The sequence below is a fragment of the Manis javanica genome, chromosome 10 (assembly GCF_040802235.1).
Source record: "Manis javanica isolate MJ-LG chromosome 10, MJ_LKY, whole genome shotgun sequence".
Taxonomy (NCBI): domain Eukaryota; kingdom Metazoa; phylum Chordata; class Mammalia; order Pholidota; family Manidae; genus Manis; species Manis javanica.
In genome coordinates this window covers 42,606,906-42,632,884 of record NC_133165.1, presented here as the reverse complement: position 1 = coordinate 42,632,884, position 25,979 = coordinate 42,606,906, and the positions used below count along the sequence as shown (strand labels likewise).

Genomic DNA, 25,979 nt, shown 5'->3' with positions numbered 1-25,979 from the left:
CTGCTCTACTCATGCCTCCATCTTGGCTCCACCTATTGTTGATAGTTTTTATCAGGAATGGATGTTAACTTTTTTCAAATATTTCTTCTGCATTTTTGAGATGATCACATGATTTTTTTCCTTCATTTTGTAAATGTAGTGTATCGCATTGATGTGTGAATTATTTTGAACCATCCTTGCATTCTCTAGAATAAATTCCACTGTTTGGTGGTGAGTGATTCCTTTTAATGTATTGCTGAGTTTAGTTTGCTAATATTTTCTTGGGGATTTTTGCATCTGTGTTCATCAGGTATATTGGTCTACAATTTTGTTTTTTTGTAGTGTCTTTGTTTTTGGTATCAGGCTAATGCTGGCCTTATAGAATGAATTTGGAAGCATTCCCTTTTTCAGTTTTTTCAAATAACTTTATAAGGATATGTACTAACTCTTCTTCAAATATTTGGTAGAATTCACCTGTGAAACTGTCTGGTCCTGGACTTTAGTTTTTTGGGAGTTTTTTAAATTACTGCCTTAATTTCATTGCTAGTAATTGATCTGGTCAGATTTCTGTCTCTTCCTGGTTTGGTCTTGGAAGACTGTATGTTTCTAGGAATGTATCTGTTTCTTCTAAGTTTTCCGATTTGTTGGTGTGTAGTTCTTTGTAGTAGTTTCTTACAATCCTTTGTATTTCTGTGGTATCAATTGTATCTTCTCTTTCCTTTCTGCTTTTGAATCTTCTCCTTGTTTTTCTTCATGAGTCTAGCTAAGGGTTCATCAGTTCTGTTTATCTTTTCAGTTTTATTGATCTCTTTTGGTTTCATTGTTTTAGTTTCTTAGTTTCAGTGATCTTTTCTGTTGTTTTTTAGTCTATTTCATTTATTTCTCCACTGATGTTTATTATTTCCTTCCTTCCACCAACTTTTGAGCTTTTTTTATTTACTTATTTTTCTAGTTTCTTTAGGCCTATAGTTAAATTGAGATTTTTCTTGTTTCTTAAACATGGGCCTATATCACTGTAGAAGTTATTTTGAAGCATTGTTTCTGTTTCCATTTGTCTCAAAGTACTTTTTAATTTCCTCTTCGATTTCCTTGTTGACTCATTGGTTATTTAGTAGCATGTTTTTCAGCCTCCATGTAGTCCTATCAAATTGTCTTCATGTAATTGATTTCTATTTTCATACCATTGTGGTTGGAAAAAATTCTTCATACAATCTTCTTGCTCTTATTGAGCTTTGTTTTGTGAAGTTACATGTGGTCTGTCTTTGAGAATGTTCCTTGTGTGGATGTGAAAAGAATATTCTCCTCTTTTTGGATGGAATGTTCTGTATATATCTGTGAAGTTCATCTGATTTAATGTGTACAAACCACTGTTTCCTTACTGATATTCTATCTGGATGATCTCTCCATTAATGTAAACTTTAACATTGATGTTAAAGTCCCCTATTATTGTATTACTGTCAAGTTCTCCTTTTATGTCTGTTAGTATTTGCTTTATATATTTAGGTGCTTCTCTGTTGGGTGCATAGATATTTACAATTGCTGTATCCTCTTTTTGTATTGATCACTTTATCATTAGCTAATGCCTTTCTTTATCTCTCATTACATTCTTTCTTTTAAAGTCTCTTTTATATGATACAAATTTTGCTATTCCAGCTTTCTTTTCATTCCATTTGCATGGAATATCTTTTTCCATTCCTTCATTTTAAGTCTTTTTTAAGTCTGTGTCCTTAGTTCTGAAATGATTCTCTTGTAGGCAGTATGTAGATAGGTCTTGTTTCTTTTTTTCTTTTTTAATCCATTTAGTCACCCTGTGTCTTTTGATTGGAGCATTTAGTTAATTTACTTTTAAAGTAAACCAGTTTTCTCATTTTTGTTCTTTTCTGTTCTTTTGTTCTCTTACTCTCTTTCTTGTGATGTGTTGACTTCCTTTATTGTTTGTTATGCTTGGATTACTTTATTTTTTGTGTGTGTATCTAGAATAGGAATTTGGCTGTCATTACTGTGGAGTTCATATATATGGACCTATGAATATTGCAGTCTCTTTTAAGTTGATGTTCACTTGTGTTTGAACACATTGTAAATGTACATTTTTACTCTGCCTTCCACTTTTTATGAATTTTATATATCTTTTTTATGTTGTGTATTCCTTGACAAAATATTATAGATATACTTGATTTTCCTACTTTTGTCTTTTAACCTTCATATTACCTTTATAATTGGTTGATCCACACTGCCTTTATTATATGCTTGCTTTTACCAGTGATTGTTTCATAATTTTGTTCTAGTTATGCCTTTTCTTTTCCACTTAAATCCCATTAACTTTTCCTGTAAGGCAGGTTTAGTTTAATGCACATCTTTACCTTTGTCTGAAAAATTCTTTATCTTTCCTTCAGTTCTGAATTATAGCCTTGTAGGGTAGAATATTATTGACTATAGGTTTTTTCCCTTTCATTACTTTGAATTGTCATGCCACTTCTTTCTGGCCTGCAGAATTTCTGCTGAAAAATCAGCTGATTGCCTTATTGAGGGCCCTATGTATATAACTAGTTTCTCTTCTCTTGCTTTGAAGATTCACTCTGTATCTTTAAATTTTGACATTTTAATTATAATGTATCTTAGTGCAGTCCTCTTGGTTTCATCTTATTTGGGGCCTCTCTGTACTTCCTGGATCTCAGTGTTTCTTTCCAGGTGAGGGAAGTTTTCAGCTATTATTTTTCAAATATGTTTTCTGTCCCTTTCTCTCTCTTCAGTGACCCTATAATGCAAGTGTTAGCACCCTTGATGTTCCAGAGGTCCCTTAAACTGTCCTTTTTTTTTTAATGTTGTAGTTCAGTAAATGTGGATAATTTACACTACCCTGTCATCCAGATCACTGTTCCATTATTCTACATTGTCGAATGTGTTGATTCCCTCTATTTTTTCATTTATTTTATTCTTCAGCTCTGATTGGTTCTTTTTCACATTTTCTTACCCTTTGTTGAAATTCTCACTGAGCTCAAATCCAGTGAACATCTTTATGACCATTTGAACTCTTGATCAGGTAGGATGCTTAACTCCATTTTGCTTAGTTCTTTTTCTGAGATTCTGTGTTGTTCCTTCCTTTTGAACATATTCCTTTCTCCTTATTTTGTTTGACTCTGTTTCTACATATAAAATGAGTCAGCTATGTCTCCTGGTTTCAAAGGTGTTTTACAGAAGGCTTCCTATGCGGCCCAGGAGAGTAATCCCCGAGTCACCAGAACCAGGTGTATCTCCTGTGTGGGCTGTGTGTACCCTCTTAGGATTGATGCACAACTGCTGCAAGCACACTGGTTGGTGGAGCTGGTATCCATGAAGTGGTGGTTTAATTTGTTCACTTTTCAGTGTCTTGCTGTGCTGGGTTGGTTTGTTCTTTACTTTTTAGGGGCTGTTCTACACATAAATGGCTCATGCTGGACCTAGAATTTGTGGTGATTGATACTCAAATTTAGGTTAATCCTCTTCTCTAGCTGCATTCTGGAATTGTCCCCATACTCCGTGGCCCACATAGGCTCCCCTTTTCTTTGCACTCTGGACCACAGGGGCCCCCTTCCTGGCTGCACCCAATGCCCAGGCTCCCTGGGAGCTGCTGCCCTCAAATTCTGGGCATCACCCAGGTCTGGAGATATCAGAGTCCCTCTCAGTTTCTCGCCAGGAAGGTGGGATTGGAGTGTTAGCTGCCTGTGGAAGCTGCTGCCATAGCTCTGCTGCAGGCAGGCCTGGGAGTCAAGGCTGTGAAAGAAAAGAGAAAACTAAGGAAAGTTACACCAACTAGGTTTTTCTTCCAGTTTTATTTCCCTTCCCAGTCCACTTACTTTCATTTACTTAGAGTCCTCAGGTTATTGCCTATATATTTTTTCGTGAGGTTTTGTGTTGTTGCAATCAGCAGAAATACAGGCTTTGGTGGGCTTATGTCTACAAGTCCTAATGGTTGATTTTTAAGACCTCTTCTCAACTACTTGTCTGGGCTGGTGTTTCTCTTTTCAGTCCCTACATCTTTTCTGCTACAAATATGCACCTAGCTACCATTCAAGAAACCCACAAATAAGAATCACCTTCCATACTGACTCATGATCTGCCATAATCTGTATAAATGTAAAGCACCTGTGATATTCAGCAAAGGATTTTATTCAGTTTACTTTTTCCAGTTTTGTTCCTCAACTTGAGGATTTGTGAAGTCCTTTGTGACTTTTTGGTGTCGACTTTTCATCAAATGGCTAATTCCTGGGACGGATTAACATGCCAGGGTTTTTACACAGGTTGTGTCAATAACTGCAAGCAGCAAAAGCTGCAGACAGTGTTGTTCTATTAACAACCAGTAGAGGGGGCTGGCAGACTTCTTGCACTGTTGGCTGGGGCTTGCTCTGCAGGGGTAGTTGACCATTGCAACCTATTGGTATTTGGCTTCAGTGCCTGGTGACTCAAAGGGCTGCTTGCCATATACCATCAAGACCCGGACCATGTTGTGCTAGCTATTGCAGGAATCACATTTATAATATGAACTGCTGAAGTGCTCTTATATCTGAATATTCCTCCAATAGTTTTTCTCTACTGTTCTGTCAGGAAGAGGAGATTCAAAATAATAGCCCTTAACTGGTCCAGATTTAATAGTGTGAACTAAAACTCCATCATTTTGGCTAAATATCTCTATTGCTAGAGTTCTTTGAGGGTATGGTAGGAATTATATCTGACTTAATATATCAGCAAAGTTGTAGTGTTGTGACCTAACTGGAAGTCACTTTGACACTAAGTCCCATGTCATTTTTTCTATAATTTCTTAATTCCCCAAAGCATTTGGTTGTTTAATCATTTCAGTTTTCTGCCTGAGGCATTTAGTTCTTAAGAACTGCAGCCTCTCTTGTAGCCCTGGAGTCTCATCCTGACATCTCTTCCCAAAGATGTACAGCTATGTTGACCTGGAATAGAAGAAGGACTTACCTTTGAGACCTGGCCTAACTGGTTCCATAAAATGGACTCTTTTGTGCACAGATTACACTTAGGTTTAGCACCATATGTGGGACATGTTCCTCTCAGGCCAGCAAAACTCAAGAGTAGATGGATGAGTTGTCTGTTTTCCCTAGTATTTGAAGTATAGTTACCCTGTCTGCTTTTAGTGCATGGAATCCTGCCCCATGTCTCTGTAGAATTCAACAGTTGTCTCTCCCTTGAACTTCTACTGGAAGTCAGTACTATCCTAGTTTTTCTTTTAATTTATCCTTCAGATTACATTTGCCTCATGCCAGTTTTGTCTTAGTTGTTGGGGATACAAAAATGAATACAATGAGAAACTCAGTAAAGGGGTCAGAGTGTGAAAGATGGCACCCTGGGAATGCCCCCAGATGCAAGCAGAAGAGGAGAAAACATAGAAAGAGGTGAGGGAATAGTCAGATTAGAGAATCAGGAAAGAATGAGGTTGTGGAAGCCACAAGACTAGGTAGTTTTACAGAGAGGGTGATCAGCAACATCAGATATCTACACACAGAGGAAGACAGAGACTCACCCACTAGATTTGTCAAGGTGAAGGTCAGTGGGCCTTTTGGCAAGAACAGTTTTAGTGACCAGTTGGGGCAGGAGATAGAGAGGGCAGTTAGTTGAGAAGTGAAAGGGAGAAAGTAGAGACAATAAAAATTGCTTGATTATAAAGTCAGAGGAAATGTTTTGCAAACTAACCCCTGCTCCAAAAAAACCCTGGAGCCTGCAGTACATGTGGCCTGTGGTTTCACTCCTACTGTGCATAATTGCTTGGGTGTAGGAGCAGAGAATGTGCTTGGTTGGTTTGACTCTGAGTTGGGCTTTTTCAGGGAGCAACCTGTAAACATATTTGTTGCTAGAAGACTTGTAAGATCCTTTTTGTAGAAGGCATCCTACAGTATGGGAGAATATATTTGTAAATGACATATCCGATAAGGGGTTAACATCCAAAATATATTACGAACTTACACACCTCAACACCCAAAAAGCAAATAACCCGATTAACAAATGGGCAGAGGATATGAAGAGACAGTTCTCCAAAGAAGAAATACAGATGGCCAACAGACACATGAGAAGATGCTCCACATCACTAATCATCAGAGAAATGCAAATTAAAACCACAATGAGATATCACCTCACACCAGTAAGGAGGGCCAGCATTGAAAAGACTACAAACCATAAATACTGGTGAGGATGCAGAGAAAGAGGAACCCTCCTATTTTGCTGGTGGGAATGTAAGCTAGTTCAACCATTGTGGAAAGCAATATGAAGGTTCCTCAGAAAACTAAAAATAGAAATACCATTTGACTCTGGAATCCCACTCCTTGGAATTTACCCAAAGAGTACAACTTCTCAGATTCAGAAAGACATATGCACCCCTGTTTATCACAGCACTTTTTACAATGGCCAAGATATGGAAGCAACCTAAGTGTCCATCAGTAGATGAATGGATAAAGAAGATGTGGTACATATATACAATGGAATACTATTCAGCCATAAGAAAGAAACAAACCCTACCATTTGCAACAACATGGGTGGAGCTGGAGGACATTATGCTCAGTGAAATAAGCCAGGCGGAGAAAGACAAATGCCAAATGATTTCCCTCATTTGTGGAGTATAACAATGAAACAAAACTGAAGGAACAAAAACGGCAGCAGACTCACAGACTCCAAGAATGAACTAGTGGTTACCAAAGGGGAGGGGTGTGGGAGGGCGGACGGGGAGGGAGGCAGAAGGGGACTGAGGGGTATTATGTTTAGTACACATGGTGTGGGGGATCACGGGGAGAAGAGTGTATCACAGAGAAGGGACATAGTGCATCTCTGGCAACTTGCTGCACTGATGGACAGTGACTGATGGACAGTTATGGATGGGGACTTGGTAATATGGGTAAATGTAGTACCCACATTGTTTTTTCACGTGAAACCTTCATAAGAGTGTATATCAGTCATACCTTAATAAAAATTTTTTTAAAAAAGATCCTTTTTGTAACTGTAGGAACATTTCCAGCAATTCAGAGCCTGGCAAAGTAATGACTTTTCAATGAACTGAGTTCTGTTGCCTTAATCGATTTGTAGTTGAGATACTCATTTATTCAGCTACATTTTTCTCTATTCCTGCTCTTTCTCTATTCTTTTTTCATACTGTTGGGTGATGATGGTTAGAATAAATTTGTCTTAAATGAAGGTTCATATTTTTCAGCCCAGTTGGGCCTTCAAAACTGCTTGCTAATTTTATTCCTAGTCCCTCCTTAGCGATCTCTGCAGCTTTTAATCCTTTTAACCCTCTTTACATCTAAACCTCTCAGATGGTAACCACTTTTACTTCACTGAGAAAATGATCCAAAATGAACTCATTTCTCTTCAGATCCCCTCAGATTTACTTTTTCTTTCCACATTACTGTCATCTCAATGAACATGAGCCCTTACACTAAAACTTTGGACTTTTGTTTTTCTGAGGATCTTTCCCTTTCTGTCTTTAATTTGACTCAGTCCATATGATCATCTCCTTAGCTGGCAACCATGCTCCAGTCTCCCTCCTCAGAACCTATCCTCCTCATGCTGTAATTAATTGCTTTTTTAACTTCATCGTGTCAAGAGGTTATTTTGGCCCAGGATGCTGAGCAGAACTGGACTCATAGCCACCAAACACCAAAGGTCAATATCCAACACAGCCAACTCTGTGCAGCCTGCTAGGAATCCAGTGTACCCTCAGCACATCTTCCTCAGGCTGTACCCTATACTGATGCTCTGCCTACTCAACTCTGTCGACCAGACTTTGTGGACCTAGGAGCTCCCACAGTCCCCACCCACCATGTCAGCTGCTTTTCCTAACTTCATCTTCCCATGGCTAAGTCTGTGGCTGTTGGCTCTTTAGGTTCCACAGTCCCTGTGGCTTATTACCCAGTTGTTCCCATCTTTCCATCTGGTTTAACAGTGCTGGTGGAAGGAGGGTATGATGTAGATATGATACCAGATTCAGAGCTGGGGCTACTGCTGGCAACATTCCTCCTCCCCCTCCAGGATGCTCTCCCAATGCTGCTCAGCTTGCAGTCATGCAGGGAGCCAATGTCCTCGTTAACTCAGAGGAAGGGAAGCTTCTTTATAGGTGGCTTAGATGGTAGCTACAAGGTGAACCAAGGCTGCCTCTGTGCCAGGAAGGACATCATACACCTTCAGCACTCCTTACACTGTAACTACTTTAGACAAATTAACCTGAAGTTGCATTTTAGACATATGTTTTTGGGGTGTCTTTCCAGTGCCCAAACTGTCAGGCACTTTTCAAATTTAATAAGGAACTATGTAATGGTAGCAACACCTTTTTCCTAAAGAATTTTGAGGTAGGGAAGGTAGCCATTCATAAAATGAATGTGGGTGAAGCAGCTGTAAGGATCTTCAATTCCTCTGGAATAATACTGTACCATACTGGTCTTTGCCTTTAGTAATAAAACATAAACTTAGGTTTGGAGGGAACTTTGCATTCCTAAGAATTAAAGTTGCCAGATTATTCCGTTTGGTCTTTAATCTCCTTTAAGTCTTTGGTTTATATTGTTTTAAAGGAAATGCATTAGTTGTCTACCTTTCCTTTCCATCCTTTGCCCTACATCCTGCCCTCAACCCTAGTCTTCCATTCCTTCCTGCCAATCCCCATTGAATCAGTGGTGCAGGACAGAAGCCAGACAGACAAATTCTCTCCTCTTCTTTCTCTTCTCCCCATTTGTCATCTTTTAACTGGTCTTTCACAAGGACCTTCTCATAGCCCCTTTCTGCTTTTTTCTCCCTACTGTTTGCGTGAAATATCTTTTTCCATCCCTTAACTTTTAGTCTGTGTATGTCTTTGGGTTTGAGGTGAGTCTCTTGTAAGCAGCATATAGATGGGTCTTGCTTTTTAATCCATTCTCTTACTCTGTGTCTTTTGATTTGTACATTCAGTTTAAAGTGCTTATTGAAAGATATGTACTTATTGCCATTGTAGGCTTTAGATTCGTGGTTACCAAAGGTTCAAGGGTAGCTTCTTTACTATCTAACTGTCTAACTTAACTCTCTTATTAACAGTCTGATGATTCTTTCTCTCCCTTCTTATTCCTCCTCCTCCATTCTTTATATGTTAGGTGTTTTATTTTGTGCTCTTTTGTGTTTCCTTTGACAGCTTTTATGAGTAGTTGATTTTATTTTTTGCCTTTAGTTAGTATTTGGTTGTTCTGCTTTCTTTGCTGTGATTTTATTTTCTCTGGTGACATCTATTTTGCCTTAGGAGTGCTTCCATCTAGAGCAGTCCCTTTAAAATACTCTGTAGAGGCAGTCTGTGGGAGGCAAATTCCCTCAACTTTTGCTTGGCTGGGAATTGTTTAATCCCTCCTTCATATTTAAATGATAATTGTGCTGGATACAGTATTCTTGGTTCAAGGCCCTTCTGTTTCATTGCATTAAATATATCATGCCATTCTCTTCTGGCCTGTAAGGTTTCTGTTGAGAACTCTGATGATAGCCTGATGGGTTTTCCTTTGTAGGTGACCTTTTTTCTCTCTCTGGCTGACTTTAATACTCTGTCCTTGTCCTTGATCTTTACCATTTTAATTATGTGTCTTGGTGTTGTCTTTCTTAATTCCCTTGTGTAGGGAGTTCTGTGAGCCTCCATTGTCTGAGGGACCACTTCCTCCCCCAGTTTGGGGAAGTTTTCAGCAATTATTTCTTCAAAGATACTTTCTATCCCTTTTTCTCTCTCTTCTTCTTCTTTTACCCCTATAATGCAAATATTGTTCCGTTTGGATTGGTCACACAGTTCTCTTAGTACTCTTTCATTCTTGGAGATCCTTTTATCACTCTCTGCCTCAGCGTCTCTGTGTTCCTGTTCTCTGATTTTTATTCCATTAACAGCCTCCTGCACCTCATCCAGTCTACTCTTAAGTCCTTCCAGACATTGTTTTATTTCTGTGTTTTCCCTCCTATCTTGATCCTTTAGCTCTTGTATATTTTTCTGTAGGTCCATCAGCATGGTTATGACCTTTATTTTGAATTCTTTTTCAGGAAGATTGGTTAAATCTATCTCCCCAGGTTCCCTCTCAGGGTTAAGTCTTGACTGGATCAAATTCTTCTGCCTTATCATGGCGATAGAGGTTGGTGCGTGTGTTGGCTGGGAGACCAACGTCCCGCACACGGGGAGCAGCTTCTGGTTTTATTTCCTGAGCCGCCGTGGGTGGGGCAGCCGTTGGGGCAGCCCAGAGCCCCGCGGGGAGAGGCAGGCACACCGGGTGTGCTCTCCTGTGAGAACGGCAATATTTCGCACCCTGTCCCGGCTTCCTCTGTCTGTGCTGGGCTGCCACGTGCCGGCAGGGCCTCTGAGTCTGACCCAGGCAGCTGCAGAGGAGGCTCTGGGTGGTTGCTGTGGGTGCGGCCACTCCCCTGCTATGGCGGGGCTACGCCAGAGGGGTAATTGACAGGAGGCTGTTTATTGCTGTGAGGGGCTTCAGAGCTGTGCTGTTGCCCAGGGTATTAGGGCACCTGGAGTTCCCCAGGATTCCCAGCTGCTGGGCTGAGTATACCGGGATGCTGCCGTCCAGTTGTGAGGTCCCTGTCCCTTTAAGACTTTCAAAAAGCACTTGCTTTTCTTTTGTCCCAGGGGCACTGGCTGTGGGGACCCGCTTCTCCGTTTTACTGTTCCGTTTCCCTAATATCTAGCACACCATGCAATGTGTATCTGCGCTTCCAGTGCGGATGACTAGGGCTGGGTTTTTAGCAGGCCTGGGCCCCCACTCCCTCCCCACTCTGACTCTTCTCCTCCCGCTGGTGGGCTGGGGTCGGGGGCATGCTCGGGTCCCTCCTGGCCGTGGCTTGTATCTTACCCTCTTCATGAGGTGCTGAGTTCTTGCAGATGTAGATGTAGCCTGGCTGTTGTACCGTATCTTCAGGTCTCTCATTTAGGATTAGTTGTATGTGTTGTATTTTCAAAAATATATATATGGTTTTGGGAGGAGATTTCTGCTGCCCTTCTCACACCACCATCTTGGCTCCTTCCTCCTCGATAGCCCCTTTCTGACCCAAGCACAGACCCTATTACTTCTGCATTTGCATCTCCTCAGGCAAAAGTGGAGAGTGTGTTTTGAACCCTCGTCATAGGTTATCTCTTCATATGTGAACCATACCCAAATTTGCTTTGGTGCCAGAAAAACTGAGGTTTGTTTGAACAAAGGATATCAACACACACTATGCTGAAAACAAGTTTGTTTAAAGTATGAGGGGCGATGAGGGGGTTGCCTTTCAAAAGCCTGAAAGCTTTAAAGCCAAAATAAGGGGAGTTTTCAGATAAAAAATAGGTTATCCTTTTTTGTCAGAGTGTCTGATGGCCACTCGTGGCTGGCTCCCAAGAATTCCTAAGCTGGGTTAATGAGGTCGTACAGTGAACACCTCACTACCCTGGCTTGAGTCCTGTGAAATCATATTAGAGTTAAGAATATTTTGGAATCCTTACTATTTTGATTTTTTTAGATTTTATTTTATCTTATAATTTCAGTTCATCTAAATTTTGTGTCTGTACATGTGATGTTTGACTGTACTGATGACTGTTAGAGAAGTTCAGTATTGTATGTCTCTCTGCACTGTGGTATAGTTAACTTCTGGATTTATATTTGTTCTATATTTATACTAAAATATAGAACAAAACCTTTTGAAAATTAGAATAAAGTGGTGACATTGCACTACAAAAAATAAAAGAGGTTATTTCCTCCAAGTTATTCTTCAGTCCCCTCATTCTAGTTGTCACCACAGCTATCATTCCACTGAACTATTTGCACCGGCCAATAGTTTTACCAGTATTATGGTAAAACCAGGGACTTCTCTACTATCAACCTGCTTTCCTTCCTTCAGTACCTGACATTATTGATAATACCCTCTGTCCTGAACTTTTCCTGGCTTTCCCAAACACCGCTCTCTTGAGATATTTTTTTCTCTCTTTTCCCCTCTCATTCTCCTGGGCTGCCTTCTCCTCCAGCCCTCTAAGTGGAGGTGCTTTGTGGTGTTCTGTCCTGAGTCTTCATGTACTCTGCAGTTGGTCTCTGAGCTGTGATACCCACTCCCATGGTTTTGCATAATTCCTTACTAATAAATCCAATTCTGGTCTTTTTCTTTAGTCTTAGACCAAACTAGAACTAAACTAGGCAAACTGCTCAACAGAGACCTCTTCATTGTTGTCCCAAAAGTACCATTAATGCAAATTCAAATTTCAATTAATAACAGACTAAAAACCTGGCAGTAAACCCTGACCCTTCCCTTTCCTTTTCTTTACCTTGCACCCAACCTAGACAGTTGTCAGGTCCTGTGGACCGTACCGAGGGTGACCAGTTGCATTTTACATGTCTGGACTCTCATTGCCAGCCCTGTGCTGCTGCCCAAGTTCATAGCTTTGTTTTCTTTCACCTGGGAATATGTAACTCTTTTCCTTGGCTTCTCTTCAGTGTCACAAGGTAACATCCAGCTGCTTGGTGTCAGGGCCCCTGTGGTCTTGTCCCAGATGATTTCTTCAGGTTCATGTCTCACAAACTCTCAAACAACCATTTACTAAAATTCTGTGGATTTTTTTTCTGGGTGTTTACTCTACTCTTCCTGCCCTAACTGCCTATTCCTTCCATCCTTTTGCCTAGAAAATCCTTCTGGGCCCAGTGCAAGGGTCTTCTCTATAAAGTCTTCCTCTTTGAGTCTAGAGTAAGTTTGGGGGCTTACGAAGGGTAGAACTACAACTGCCTTAATAATTACTACCATTTATGGAGAAATCACTGTGTGACAGTCATCATTTTGAACACTAAATACCAGAAGCAGATGGTTAAGAACATGAGCTTTGATGGCAGACTTCCAGCACTGCCATTTACTAGCTGTGTAACCTTGGACACGTTGTTTATCATCTCTGTGTCAATTAAGTCTGAGAGTTAAATGTGCTTGCCATATGGAAAGTAAGCAATACATGGTGACTGCTGCCACTACAAGTGGAAAGACTTTCATCCCTCATCACCCTATCATGGGATATGGGATACTGTTATCATTCCTGTTCCACAGATGATGAAACTGGGGTTAGGGAGCCTGGTAACATGTGCTGCTTCCCCAAACATGGCTGTGGGCATTGAGGCATAGTCATCTTTTTATTCTAGGATGTCTTTAAACTCAATTTATTGAACTGAATTGAAAGATTAATCTGGAGCTCCAGAGTCAGATTGAGAGAAAAATTTAGAAATTGTCTCCTACACAGGGGTGGTAATTGAAGCCATTCTCTTTCCTTTTAGGTCTTTTCATCTTTGAGTGTCCACACATTTCAACCACCCCTTCAGCGATGAACTGATTGCTTTGCAATGGATGATAATTATTCAACTACTTCTTAAATCTTTTCTCAAAATTTGCTTATATTTATTGTTTTCCCCAGCTGGATTATAAGCTCTTTGAGGGCAGAGGACCTTACCATATACTACTGCATATTCACTCCTGCCCTGTAGCAGTTCTTGTTTTTGTTTACTAAAATAAGTCAAATCTGAGTAACGTGTAATATTAACCTCAAAAAGAAATTTTCACCGTGATAACCAACCAAAATGATTTTGTTAATCTTTATTAATTTGTATTTTAAAATTATTAAGACTTTATTAATTTGTATATTTAAAATACATAAGACTATAATTTGTATTTAAAAAACACTATTTTTCTTCACATTTTCCAAATCAAATTTATTAGAACTACACCTCTACTACTTGCTACATTTCTTATGATACACACCTCTACACTCTTTAGTATTCTAATACACATTAGGGTCACTGACATAGGACTCTCCTATTCCCATCCTCTAATTTTATAATAGAAGAAACTGAGGGTCATGTTCCAAGTGGTTCTCCTAGTTGTTACCTGACAAAGTGTTCTCTAAAGAGCTTGGTCAAGACTCAAGATTCTAAACAGTATAAGAGTTTTAAATGCTTTGTACTTTTCTTTTGCCAGAGCTGAAAAGCTTCAGCTGCTGAATCACAGGCCCATGACTGCTGTTGAGATCCAGCTGGTGAGTGAAGGAGGCTTGAACTTGAGGGGAGTTGGTTTCTGGGCCTGAGATGGAGGAAGGATGATAAAGGCTGAGAACAGACAAGCCAGGGGTTGCCATTTCTTGAAAAGTGACATGAGACCTTATTTTATAAATAAAATGAGACCTCATCAATTTGATCCTAGTTAGTATGGACTTAAGGAGAGTAGGAGATTAGAGGAAACTTAATCCCTTCTGTAGAGTTTGGGCCTACGACTTGCCAGCTCTCTGTTTCCCCAGATGTCCTATCCCATTCTGGCCATTGCCTCCCTGTAGGCGTTATTGACAACCAGATGTTGCATAAAAACTTCTGACCCAACATGACTGGTGGAATTTACCTTCCCCTACTCCCACCCTTCAGCCCTACTCTTCCGTATTTCTTTTTCTTGGTTAATGGAGCATCTGTGCACTTTCCCACATGCTCCTTCTCTCTCACCCTCCTGGCCCTGTCCCCCAAGCCAGAGAACCTGGAAATCATTCTCTTCCTTTGATCATATTAAGTTAGTCCCCCCAAGTTCTGTTGCCTCTCTCTCCTCTTGTTATTTCCTCTCTCCCTACTGTGCTACATCAAGTTCTGTCATCATTTGTCAGCTTGGCTCTCTCTTCCCCCTGTCCTCTCACTGTTCTCTACACCCCATCTTCTACACCACTAGCATAGTTCCCTTTCTAAAATGACAAGTTTGCTCATATTGTTGCCTTGCATTAAACCATTCAGTAGAGCCTCATCATTTGCCAAATCTAAACAGCAATCATAGCATGAAGCTTTAGAAATGTGGAAAGCAGCTGGAATATAAACTGGAGATGGTATACAGAGAATGTGGAAATGAGGTCCAGTGATACAGACTACGTGGCTGCTCTGTTGGCGTGCTGTGGCCATTTAACTGCCAGTTAAAAAAAACTGGCTGGAGAATTAATAAAATGAGAGTAAAGCAGTTTCCAAGGTCAGTTTTAGGAGTATTTAGCACTGTCAAATTTCCTTCAGAAAAAGTGTGGGAGAAAATGGCCAAAAATACCTATGATGTTTAGAGTTTCTTTAAAAAAAAAAAGCCCTTTTTTTAAAGGGTCTGTAGGTATTTAATTTTTGACTAGAATGTTTATTATCTCCCCAGCATTGTTTCTGCCCTTCAGTATGCACCCAAAATTAAATTAGAAAAATTCCTTCCATAAAGGGTGCCTTTCTAGGGGAACTGGCTTTAGGATAAATACTGGCTTTTTATAAATACTCTTATTATTCTGATGCTTTCGACTGTGCTGGAGATTCAACTTAGAAAAGAGGAAGAATAAATAAAACCACAAGAAACTAATCCTATCCCTCTGGGTTAAAGATCACATGTCATGTCTCCTGCAGCTTTAATCAGCAACATGTGTTATTCATGGCTTAGGGACAGAGGAGAGAAGAGATGAGGAGGATTGGTGTGACCCAATCCCAGAGCCTGTGGAAAGCTTTGTCATTACTTGGTAAGATTAGCTGCTGTGAAAAATGCATCTATAGGCCAGACATGGTGCCAGTGGCTTCATGGTGTCACCTTGAACCCTCACCATCGTTGTCTAGGGAGTGGCCAACTGGGTGTGTCTGATCCAGAAGCCTTACTTTGTTCTCCAAGCCACATGCTTCTCATGAGGAGAGGAGAGATGTGTGTGGCCCTCCTCATATTGTTTGTTCTCATCTCCCTGACAGGCAGGTAGGCCTTGATACAAGCTGTATATGTTGGTTCCCAGCAGTTGAACCATTTTATGGCCAGATCTTTTCCAGCCTGGATTTGACTACAAAGGATGGCAAATCATGTACCAAGATTTGTAGCAGTATCTCTTGTCACCAGAAAAGAATAAAAAATTAGGTTTTCACGTAGAGTGGAAAGGGCAGAGGACTTGAGAATTTTTCTGTGTTAACCTTACAGCCATTTATTCTCCCTGGGTCCAGAAGTAATCCCAGCATTCGTTTCTTAGTATTCACTTTGGGAGGTGGATGCTTCTCCTTTCTAGTTATACCTTAGCCATTATTTGTTGTGATGCTCAGATCACAACATCGACAGATGACTGCCTGCTGTCTATGATGAGATAAGGAAGCCACCCCACTTCTGTGACTTCTTTCATGCCCACATATGTATTCATTTGGGACAGTGTGAGCGCGCTGGCCTAAAGACAAGACAGAGAACCCTGTGACCTCATAGGCCACTGTACTGAAGAGTACACCATCTATGCCTGTTATAATTCACTGGATAAAAAGCCATGAATTATGTGGAGTTTTATGGCTTGCAAAACACTGTTATGTCTGTTCTCATTTGGTCCTTACTATAGGCACTACTTTCATTTTGCATTAGAGAAAATTGAAGTTTACAAAGGTTAAGTAAACTGTTCTTGGTCAAATAGAAGTGTCTGTTGCTATTAGATTTTGAGTTGTTTTGAGGAAAGGAGGAGATTAGAACCAGAAACAACCAGGTCTGCAGTAAAGCAGCCTAGTTTGACAGCTCCAGGGAATTGATACAATCTTTGTATATGATAAAACTTTATCATTTATATTGCCCATCTGCAGATACTTCAGAGTTTTACATTTAATTTGCTCTTACATTCTGAACAACAGGAAACCTTTGGTGCTTGAGAATGTTGAGACAGCACTTTGTATTTCTTTATTTGGGCTATGTTTCTTCTGTGATGGGAAGGAAAGGTGAAGAGTAATATAGTAATTACCACTTACCTTAGTAATCCAAGAGGGGTTAGCAAGTTTTTGGTTTTTGAAAGTTTCTTTCTGGTGTGGATATCTTTTTTTTTTCTTTTTTCTTTTTTAGCACAGCTTAGGTTTTTTTCCTGTGACAGGGAATCTCTAATCAAAAAGAAAGTTCCTGAGTGAATTGTCCCTGAGGGTTGTGCACTGATAAAAAGCTTCTGCTCTCGGCAGGTTTGGGAAAATTAGAAAGCTCCTTAGCTCTCTTGTCAGGAACACACCTAGCTGACACTCAGTCAGTGTTGTACCTATCAAACCCAGAGACTGGCGGGTAAGCAGGTGGCCTGTTGATATTCTTTTTGTTTGCTTTTTAAAAAAAACCTCAGATCATATAACTAAACTCTTTCAAACCACTGGACTCTAGTCAGTCTGCTATACAGCATCTCTGAGAGGAAAAGATAAAAACCTCCTACTGGAGGGCACGACATTCTAGAAAGAGCTGAGATTCAAAGTCAAAAGACCTTGCACTCTTCACTATGAGGCCCAGATTAAGTTTTCCATATAACCCTGAGCCTTACATACTCATCTGTAAATTGACCTGACTTTATGTACAGTTGAGAAGCTATGGTGTTGTTGATTCCAGGAAGCCCCTCATAAACCATGGAGCATTGCACAGATACTAGTGGGATGTTGTAAATGTTCTAGAGATAGTCTGAATCCTTCACCCTCTTTCTCTGAGGCAGAAGACAGTTTTTCATCAAGTGCATATACCAGCTACTCATAAAGTTGGAGACATTCTTATCAATTGGAGATCTTTTCTCAGAATTAAACTATCAAATTGGATATATCCCTCCTTCTCCTTCATTCTTTGGAGGCAGTCTGTTAGATTACTTCTTTTTACAGACCCTAATTTTACATTTCTGATTTTAAAAAATGGGTTTTTGAGTATTGCTTCTTGTTCTTTAGAGAAGTTACATTTTGCAGAGCCTTTGAATCTTTAGAAAGTGGTCGTTTCATTTCACAGCATGATGGGAAGCAGCCCCAGGATCATCTCCACCCTAGAACACCCAGGATTATTCTCTAGTTATGGAAACATGTTTGGACTGACATGGATAAAGAGACTGCTGTTGTGCCAGGAGTTTGCAGTGTGATCTTGGACACACTACCTGACTTCTTTTGTTTCCGTACTGTCTTTCTGTAAAGTGAGGCAGTCAGACTGACTGAAAGTTACTTCCTGTTCAGGATTGTAAGCCTAGCCTATCATCTTGCTTTACTTAATCTGCCAGGATTTCTTTCTAGAACTCCTTTTAGTCTTAGTTGCTGGATTTCAGAGATTGCTGTGGGAAATGCTATGGAGTAGGGCCCTGGATACCTCTGGCCAAGAAAGCTGTTTGTGATAGTGGCTAAGACCACCAAGTGAATGTGGTTAAGTAACTTGACTGCCTGCACACTGCTTTTAAAGATTTGACTACATTACATTTGGATTCATTAATATATTGAGAAATAAAGGTTAGGCTAAGAAAACTGGCCCATGAGTGTGGATATTACCTGTGTGTTCAGATTTCCAGGACCACTTCAGAAACTGGGCTTTAAGTGGACCTCTGATATGTGTTAGATTGTAGACATTAGAGTTGGGCAGGCAGGACATGGGATTCCAGTTCTGCCCTTTGCCAGGATTGTTGTGAGGGCCAAAAGGAATAATGGTTGTGAAGTACAAGGTGCAGTGCTAGGTATGTGATCTAGTGGTGATCATAGTGAGGATTAGGAAAAAAATAAGCCATTTGGCGGATGGTGGGCAGTCATCAAATGAGTTATTGATACAGCTCATAAGTTAGAGATGTGCTTGTTGTGAAATATGAAAGTATATAAAGTGCCATTTCACTCCCCAGAGGTGAGTTGTCTTTGCATATACACATACTCGTGTGTGTGTAGATGGGTATAGAACTGTTAGGGTTTTCTTTTTCTTTAAAAAAAAAATGTGAATCTGCATCTTGCCTTCTTCACTGACCCATTTTGAGCAGTCGCACTGGCTTACCCCAGAATTTGAACTGGCCTCTGCCTCCCTTGGAGCCAAGAGCCTACGGACCTGAGGTGGCTTAGGAGCCATGCTCTGAACTCTGAGCGCCGCTAGGCTGGCCTGAACCAAAATAGCGTGGCCAGGGCAGGGTGGGAGTGGGAGTGGACCAGCCTGTGAGGCTCACTTCTAATCCCTGGAGGGTTTTCTTCCTTTGACAGATGGTGGAAGAAAGTGAAGAACGGCTCACAGAGGAGCAGATCGAAGCTCTCCTCCACACTGTTACGAGCATTCTTCCTGCAGGGCCAGAGGCTGAGCAGAAGGAAAGTACCAATGATGATGTGACAATGGCCGAAGAGGACCCAGCATAGACGAGGACAGCTGGCCCAGGTGTCTCTTGAAGTTGAAAGACCCAGTAGCCGTTTTCCAGACATTCAGAGGATTGTTGATTTACTTGATTTTGCCCTCCTACCCCAATAGGCCTGTTTTCATAGTTGGTTGGGTAAATCACAAAATAAGCCTTTCTCAAAAAATAAACTAAAATGAAATACATGTGCCGCTTGGAGAAGAAACTGGTGAAGACAGGCTAAGGTTGTCAGGGCAAGACAGCCAAAGAGAGGATGGAGTCACAGAGGATGGTGACTGTGGGACCCTCTGTGGGAAAATACTTCTTCAGTTGCCTTTGCCACAGTTGTGGGAAAGTCCCTGGACACAGCCCCTGAAATGCTTGCATTGCCTTTGATGGGCTGTGTCCTAATTAGTTTCATCTGCTTCCTTAGGTACTTCCCCAAGCAGGGGCACAGAGCCGGGTCAGGATGGGAGCTGAATTATGAGAATCCAGTTAGATGGCTGAAAACTCTGAGCAACAAATCAATGCTCTCACCTTAGAGAATTCTTTTTCTCAAGAACAGCCGAGATAAGAAGAAAATTCTTTTCTGGCCTACACTTCATTGTGTCTGGAGGCCCCTTTCTTCTGCTGGAATGGGCTTTTGTTTACTGACTCACTATTTAGTGGTAAATGTTAGGGCACCAGTTCATTCCAGCTGGCAGTCCAGACTGAATGGCAGTGGCCACAGAAGTACAGTGTTGCTGCCTGCCTTTCTGACCACCTTCAGTTTCCTGCCCTGGCATAGGAGCTCTGGGCAGGCACCACCTGTCGAGCTGGGTGAGCTTGAATTGCACAATGGGCAAATTGTTTGCATTTTAAAAAGGGCACAATTATGTAGCTCTTTCATGGGCAGAATATGAAGAACTAGATGTTGATTAATAAGAATTTTAATTTGTTGGCTTTAGCAAGGTTGCATCCGTTTTTGAGTTTAAAATATTAGGATGATTACCATGTGAAGAGCTTGTTAATATTCAGGCTTTGAGAGTCTAGTAGCTGCACATGTGGTTGCCATAGGTCCTAGGAATATTGCTAACAATTTCCCACATTCACTCTCCCTATTTGGGGAAGAAAATGCCTGTACACATGAATTTTCCAAATTAATACTCATTTTGTTGTAATATTACATATTTTCAGTGCTGCTATTAATTGGATTATTTCCTACCCCCTTGTAATTTCCAGGTTCTTTCAGCCTCCCAACCACCCCTGCCAGCTGCAATTATGTCAGTCATCATCTAACATCAACCTTTTCATCTAAAGATCAGCTTAGCTCTCCTAACAGGCAAAATTGAAATTAGCAGGGGATTTATTTTGAAATCTCTTGAATATTGGGAGCTTTACCAGGAGTTGTTGATGTATTTGCCAAGGCATATGTGTGCTCATGTCATTGTTTCATTTTCATGGTGAATGTGCGAGATGTTTTTTCTTGATGGATTTAGGGCTTAATCTAGTTAGTGATAAATTGTTTCCAGTTGACTGCCAACTTGTGATTTTTTTTAATCTTTGAAGAGTTTGATTTGCCATGGATAGAAAGAAAGTGAAATTTTGATTTAAAATAAAAAATATGTAATTTTGTTTTTCTTATTTAGATTTGAATCATCCTATGTTGGATTTCAAGAAAATAAGTATCTCTGTTTGGGTCCTGAGCTGAGCCACAGTTTCTGATTAAGCCAGGCTGACTCTGGAAGACTTAACCTGTATAAGAAACACTCTGTATAATATTCCTTTCACATTAATAACCAACATTTTAGAAATAAAAAGTCATAATTTGCACAAGAAATTTAGCTAGGATCACATCTGGGAAGCAAACCTGGGGAGTCTAGGAGACTTGCTTTTTCATTTTATATCCTTCTATAAATGGTTTGTTTTTACTAATTGTCTTGCCTGAGGGTTTCATCCCTGGCAAGTTCACTCTGGTTTTGGTGAGACTGAAAAATGACAATGAAACATTTTGGGGTATAAAAAGTCTTACACCAAGCTTTATTCTTGTGATGGCAGGTCAAGCACTAGAATTCCATCTGCCTCCAGGGCACTCCGTATCCAGCAAGCCAGTCTCTGCCTCCAAGCCTCTCTGCCAGTGCAGCTCCAGAGCACCAGGCAGAGCTCTTTATATGGAGTCAGTGATAGCCCATTGCCAACACATGTGCAAACATGCACCTGTGAGTATTGCACATGTGTAGTGGGCAAGCAGACTAGGGCCAGGTGAAGATCCTAGCCATGGATTCTCACTTCACAATCTACATGCCCTCAGTCTTATGTAAGATTGTGCAAGAAAGCTGGAACACTGTAACCAAACTCCACAATAGCAGAAGCTATAACAATATACAAATAACAAATTATGATGATACTCAAGTAACAATAAAAATTATAATAATAGTTGTCCCCAAACCTGAGGGGATAGATTGCCACCAAGTGGTCATTCTAGCTGTATTCAAAGCAGTCCCAGTTCACAATTCGCTCATTCCATGGGAGGCCAGTAGCACTACTGATAAGGAGCCAGGTGCATACCCAGCAAGTAGCAGTTTTTGCTAGGGTGTGTGCTCAGTCCACACAGACAGAGATAAACCTTAAGGGCGATAAGACACATGCTTTAAGTACACAAAAGTGAGTCTTATCCATCAGGTAGGATGCATGCAAGAGAGTGGTCCTATGAGATGACTGTGGCAGGAAAGGGGTCTTGTCCGGGTCTAGTATACCATACCTTTATCCCTTTCCCTGGGGGTGTTTCTGAAGGGTCTGTGTGCTACTGGAGGTGCATGCCCTGGCCATAAAGATAAACCTCCCGGGTAAGATGGTCTTACCTTCCGGCTGCTTAAGGTTCACTACCATGATCTTTGGGAGCCACTCTGCCATTACTCCATGAATCCATAGGAGGCCAGCCCCCAGACCTTGTCCCCAAAGTGCCAGGAGGGCCAACCATCACTGGTCTGTGTGTCAAAAGGTCCAAGGTCACAGTACACTGAACAAAATCTCCGGGACTTATTGCAGTTGGTGCTGACAGCAAGATGTTATTCTGGTGGCCAAACCCTGGCTTCAGGGATTCCTCCTTGGTTTGTACTTGCAGTTGATTAGGGAAAACAGCAAAACAATGTGTGTTAGCATGTCTACGGGGCTCAGTGCCCCTTTCCGGGGCTTATCATTTCAAACACCATAGCACTGTCCATAAGCAGACTGACCATCCCCATAGACTACTGATATCTGACTGCAGGCCAGATTTTAGCAAGCCATTTATAACTCTCTGTCATTCCTGCCCCAGTAGGATTATATGGTACATGAAACTACTACTTTATCCCTATTTGTTGTACCCATTCTTGTAGTATGTCCAGTAAAGTGGGTGCCTTGATCACTCTCAATCACCTGTTGTCGGCCATAGGCTGCAAAGAGATGCTCCAGGCCTCTTTTGATCATTTGCTGGTCTGCACAGTGTGCAGGAAAAGCAACCAGAAGTCTAATAGCTGTGTCCACACCAGTCATGACATACCTGCCACCTGATGAGGGGCATCAGCCCCTTAGTTATTGCTCCAAGTTGCTGTAGGACTCAGTCTAAGTCACTTTCAGAGCATACAGTGCACTCCTGCCAGGCTCTGCTGACTCTTCAAAGGTCAAAGGGAGGCCCCACCAACAGGCTACAGCCCACATTGTCTTCTGCCTCTCATGTAACAAATGGTGTAACCACTGGGCCACATCAAAGGCAGGCTTTCCTTCTAACTAACACACCTACGCTAATTCATCTGCCTCATTGTTTCCTGGGAATGCCAGCAGCAAATAACCTGTCATGTAATACACTGTAACTCCTTTAGTCTGACTACAGGCCCATAAGTCTTGCCACAACTCTTGCCCCTAAAGGGGTCCACCAACCAGTCGGCAAAGTACCATGTCAGTAGCCACAGAGTCAAGTCTTTATGGCCCAGCTGTCAGTACAGACAACTATAGAGGAGGGCTCCTGGCTGATTATAGGCCACACAGCCCACAACTCTGCCTATTGACTGCTCTTCCCCTCACCATCTTCCATCCATATTGTCTCAGAATGGAAAGCTACAGCCCTCTATTTCAGGGACTGCCCATGGCTGGAGCCATCTGTATACCATGCATCTTCAGGTATAGGGGTTCTTCCCTCCCAATAAGGACTCCCTGCTACTAGTGGCTCTAAAACATGTTCTTCTTACCTTTCACTGGTATATGTCACTGGTTCCAGTAAGCACTGGAGTTATTCACTCAAGGGGCTAGTAGAGAGGGTACTATGCTGCTGTAGGTATGCACCCCACTTGGCTTGTAGGCATCTGTACCGCACTACTCTGTGGCTTTTGGGTCCAGTCTCATACCCACCCTGCAATGGTATAGGTGGTTATTACCTTTATTGGGGCCATGTCAGTAATGGGTCTGTAGCCAGTAAGGCATGGTACATGGCAGCCAATTGTTGCTCTATTAAGGTGTACTGTACCTCTACTCTTTTCCATAGTTGTGGCTAGAATCCAATAGGTTGGTGAGTTCATTTAAGTCGTTGCCAGAGACCCCAGCCATAACTGTCTTTGGTCACATGAACATCCAGCTTGCAGGGCCTTGATGGGTCTACATACTCAAGGCTTGCACGGCATTGACCACTCATTTTGCAGTGGTAAAGGCAGATGCACATGTCTCATCCCAGTCCCACCTGATGCCCTTTCATACCAAATGGTATAAGGGCTTCAGAATTTGTGCTAAGTGTGGGATAAACTCTCTCCAGTAGCCTAAAAGACCTCAAAACTCCTGTAACAATGCCACAGTTGTAGGGATAGGGAAAGTCTGGACTTTATCTATTATTGTTTCTGAGATAACTTTGGTCTTACCTGACCAGACAACCCCCAAGAATTTGACAAACCAGGTCCGTGAACCTTGGTGCAGTTCACGTCCCATCCTTTCTCATGTAGATGTTGCAGCAATCTAGGTTCTGCACCTTCTAGACTGAAAGAGAATCAGACATGAACATATCATTAATATGGTACAGCCACACCATTGGCAGTTTCTCCCATGCTGCGAACTCCTACGCCACAAGACTGTGACAGATGGTGGGGCTGTGGAGGTACCCCTGTGGAAGGACAGTGAAAGTCAATTGCCATCCTTCCCACATAAAGGCAAATTGTTCCTGGCTTTCCTGCTCTATGTTAATAGAGAAGAAAGTATTGGCAAGATCTACAACATAATGATATGCTCCTAGTTTGTGACTGAGGGTATCCATAAGGTCTGCAATAGAGGGGATGGCAGCATGCAGAGGGGGTGTGACTTTATTCAGTTCTATGTAATCCACAGTCATATGCCAGGAGTTGTCCAGCTTTCTTACTGGCCACACCAGATAATTAAAAGGGCTATGGGTGGGCTTTATAATACCCACCTCCTCCAGTTCCTGGAGGGTTTCTCCAATTTCTTTATGCCCTCCAGGCAATTTGTATTGGTATTAGTTACCCACCAAGGCACAGGCTATGCATGGGTGCTCAGCATGTCCCCTCAGAACTGCCTTCACCACATGTATCCTCAGTCTGAAATCACCAGTGGTCTGCAACCATAAGCCCTACAGGATATCTATCCCCAGAATATATTCAGGGATGAGAGAAATATACAGAATATACTCCTTGGGTAAACACCCTATTTGCAGTAGGATTTGGTCTTGTTTCACTGTGATAACCTTACCCCCATATCCATCTATAAGAGTTGAAAACCCATCAGGGTTGCCATAATCAGTGAGCATTCAGCATCTATGTCTACCAGAGCCAGGACATGTTGTACATTCACTGGGAACCAATGAATTCTATTCCAGCATGTGGCTTCCAGTCCCCACCCGGTTCCTCAAGGTGACCCTCCCCTCAGTCAAACAGTATCACCCAATCAGTTTTCTGTGAGGGTCCAGGCAAAGCTGGCTCACTCTCTAGCAGGAAGTCTTGCAGCAGCACAAGCCGGACTTGTTGCTTTGTCTTTGGCTTCCGTTCATTGGTCCTCATCTTAGTCAGTAGCTAAAACTGATGATCCAGCTTCAATTGTTGCCACAGCTCCAGTAGGATTTTATTTAACTTCCCATCTGATTTCTCTTTGCTCCTGCCTTTATCAAATCAACCCACATCTGGGTCCTTCTGACCTTCATAGGGCCCTTTAAGCCCTTCCTCTCAGTAACAGACCACATTCCCTTCTGTGCCTGCATTGCTTCAACCTCCCCAAAATCTGCCCCAGTATGGGTACCATATTTATGAGCTGCCCTAAGTGAGGGGAAAGAATGGCCACTAAGGACCCAAAGAGGGGATGGTGGAGCCATTTGCAACACCATATCCCTCACGCCCACCATAAACAGCTCTTCACCTGGGTCATGTTTTCCTGGGTTATAAATTGTATTTTTTCATGCTCAACTCCTGTTGCACCTGTTGGAGCTCAGTATACGTCTGCCATCTAGCAGGGATGGTAAGTCACCCTGATTGGGCCATACAGTGAAAAGGGTGGCCATAAGCCTTTTGAGAAGTGAATGATTCCTTGGGGTCTGGTGTGCATTTTGCAGTAGTTGCCATAAGGCAGGGTGAGTTCTCTAGAAAGCCAGCTTTCCCATCTCTGATCTAGACTGGAGGATACTATCCACTCCTACATCCCAAAGACACAGAAGCCAAGCTGACTCCAAGGGTTTCTGCTGAAACCAGAAGACCAAATCTACCAGCTCCATCTATGTATAGGGACAGAATGTGAAGTGCTCCACAACCTGGGGAGGGGGCTGCACCTCTTCTGGAGGAATGTGCAGTTGCTGCATCTTTATTTTCTTGACTACGACTGAGTGGGATTTCAATAGAGGAAGGGTTGGTGCCTCTGGCACTACCTCCTTCTCATCCTTCTCCACTTCCTCCACTTCCGGAGCTGATGGCAGCTGTTTTTCTGCTCTGCAGAGCATTTCCAACAC

The 25,979-nt window shown here is 41.8% G+C and overlaps 1 protein-coding gene and 1 pseudogene across 8 annotated transcripts in view; both read left to right on the top strand.

The window, feature by feature from the left end:
• Nucleotides 1–20,886, top strand: part of CRCP (CGRP receptor component) — a 54,817-nt gene extending 33,931 nt beyond the window's left edge. For 5 of the 8 annotated variants that reach the window (XM_037002911.2, XM_037002908.2, XM_073215234.1 and 2 more), the window contains 2 exons: nt 13,936–13,993; nt 18,909–20,660. In XM_037002911.2, the coding sequence (XP_036858806.1) occupies nt 13,936–13,993; nt 18,909–19,058 (208 nt within the window). In that variant the 3' untranslated portion in view covers nt 19,059–20,660. The other 3 variants (XM_037002910.2, XM_037002909.1, XM_073215233.1) reach the window with 3 other exon arrangements.
• Nucleotides 3,145–13,225, top strand: LOC108410358 (DAZ-associated protein 2-like; annotated as a pseudogene).
• Nucleotides 20,887–25,979: the final 5,093 nt, after the last annotated feature.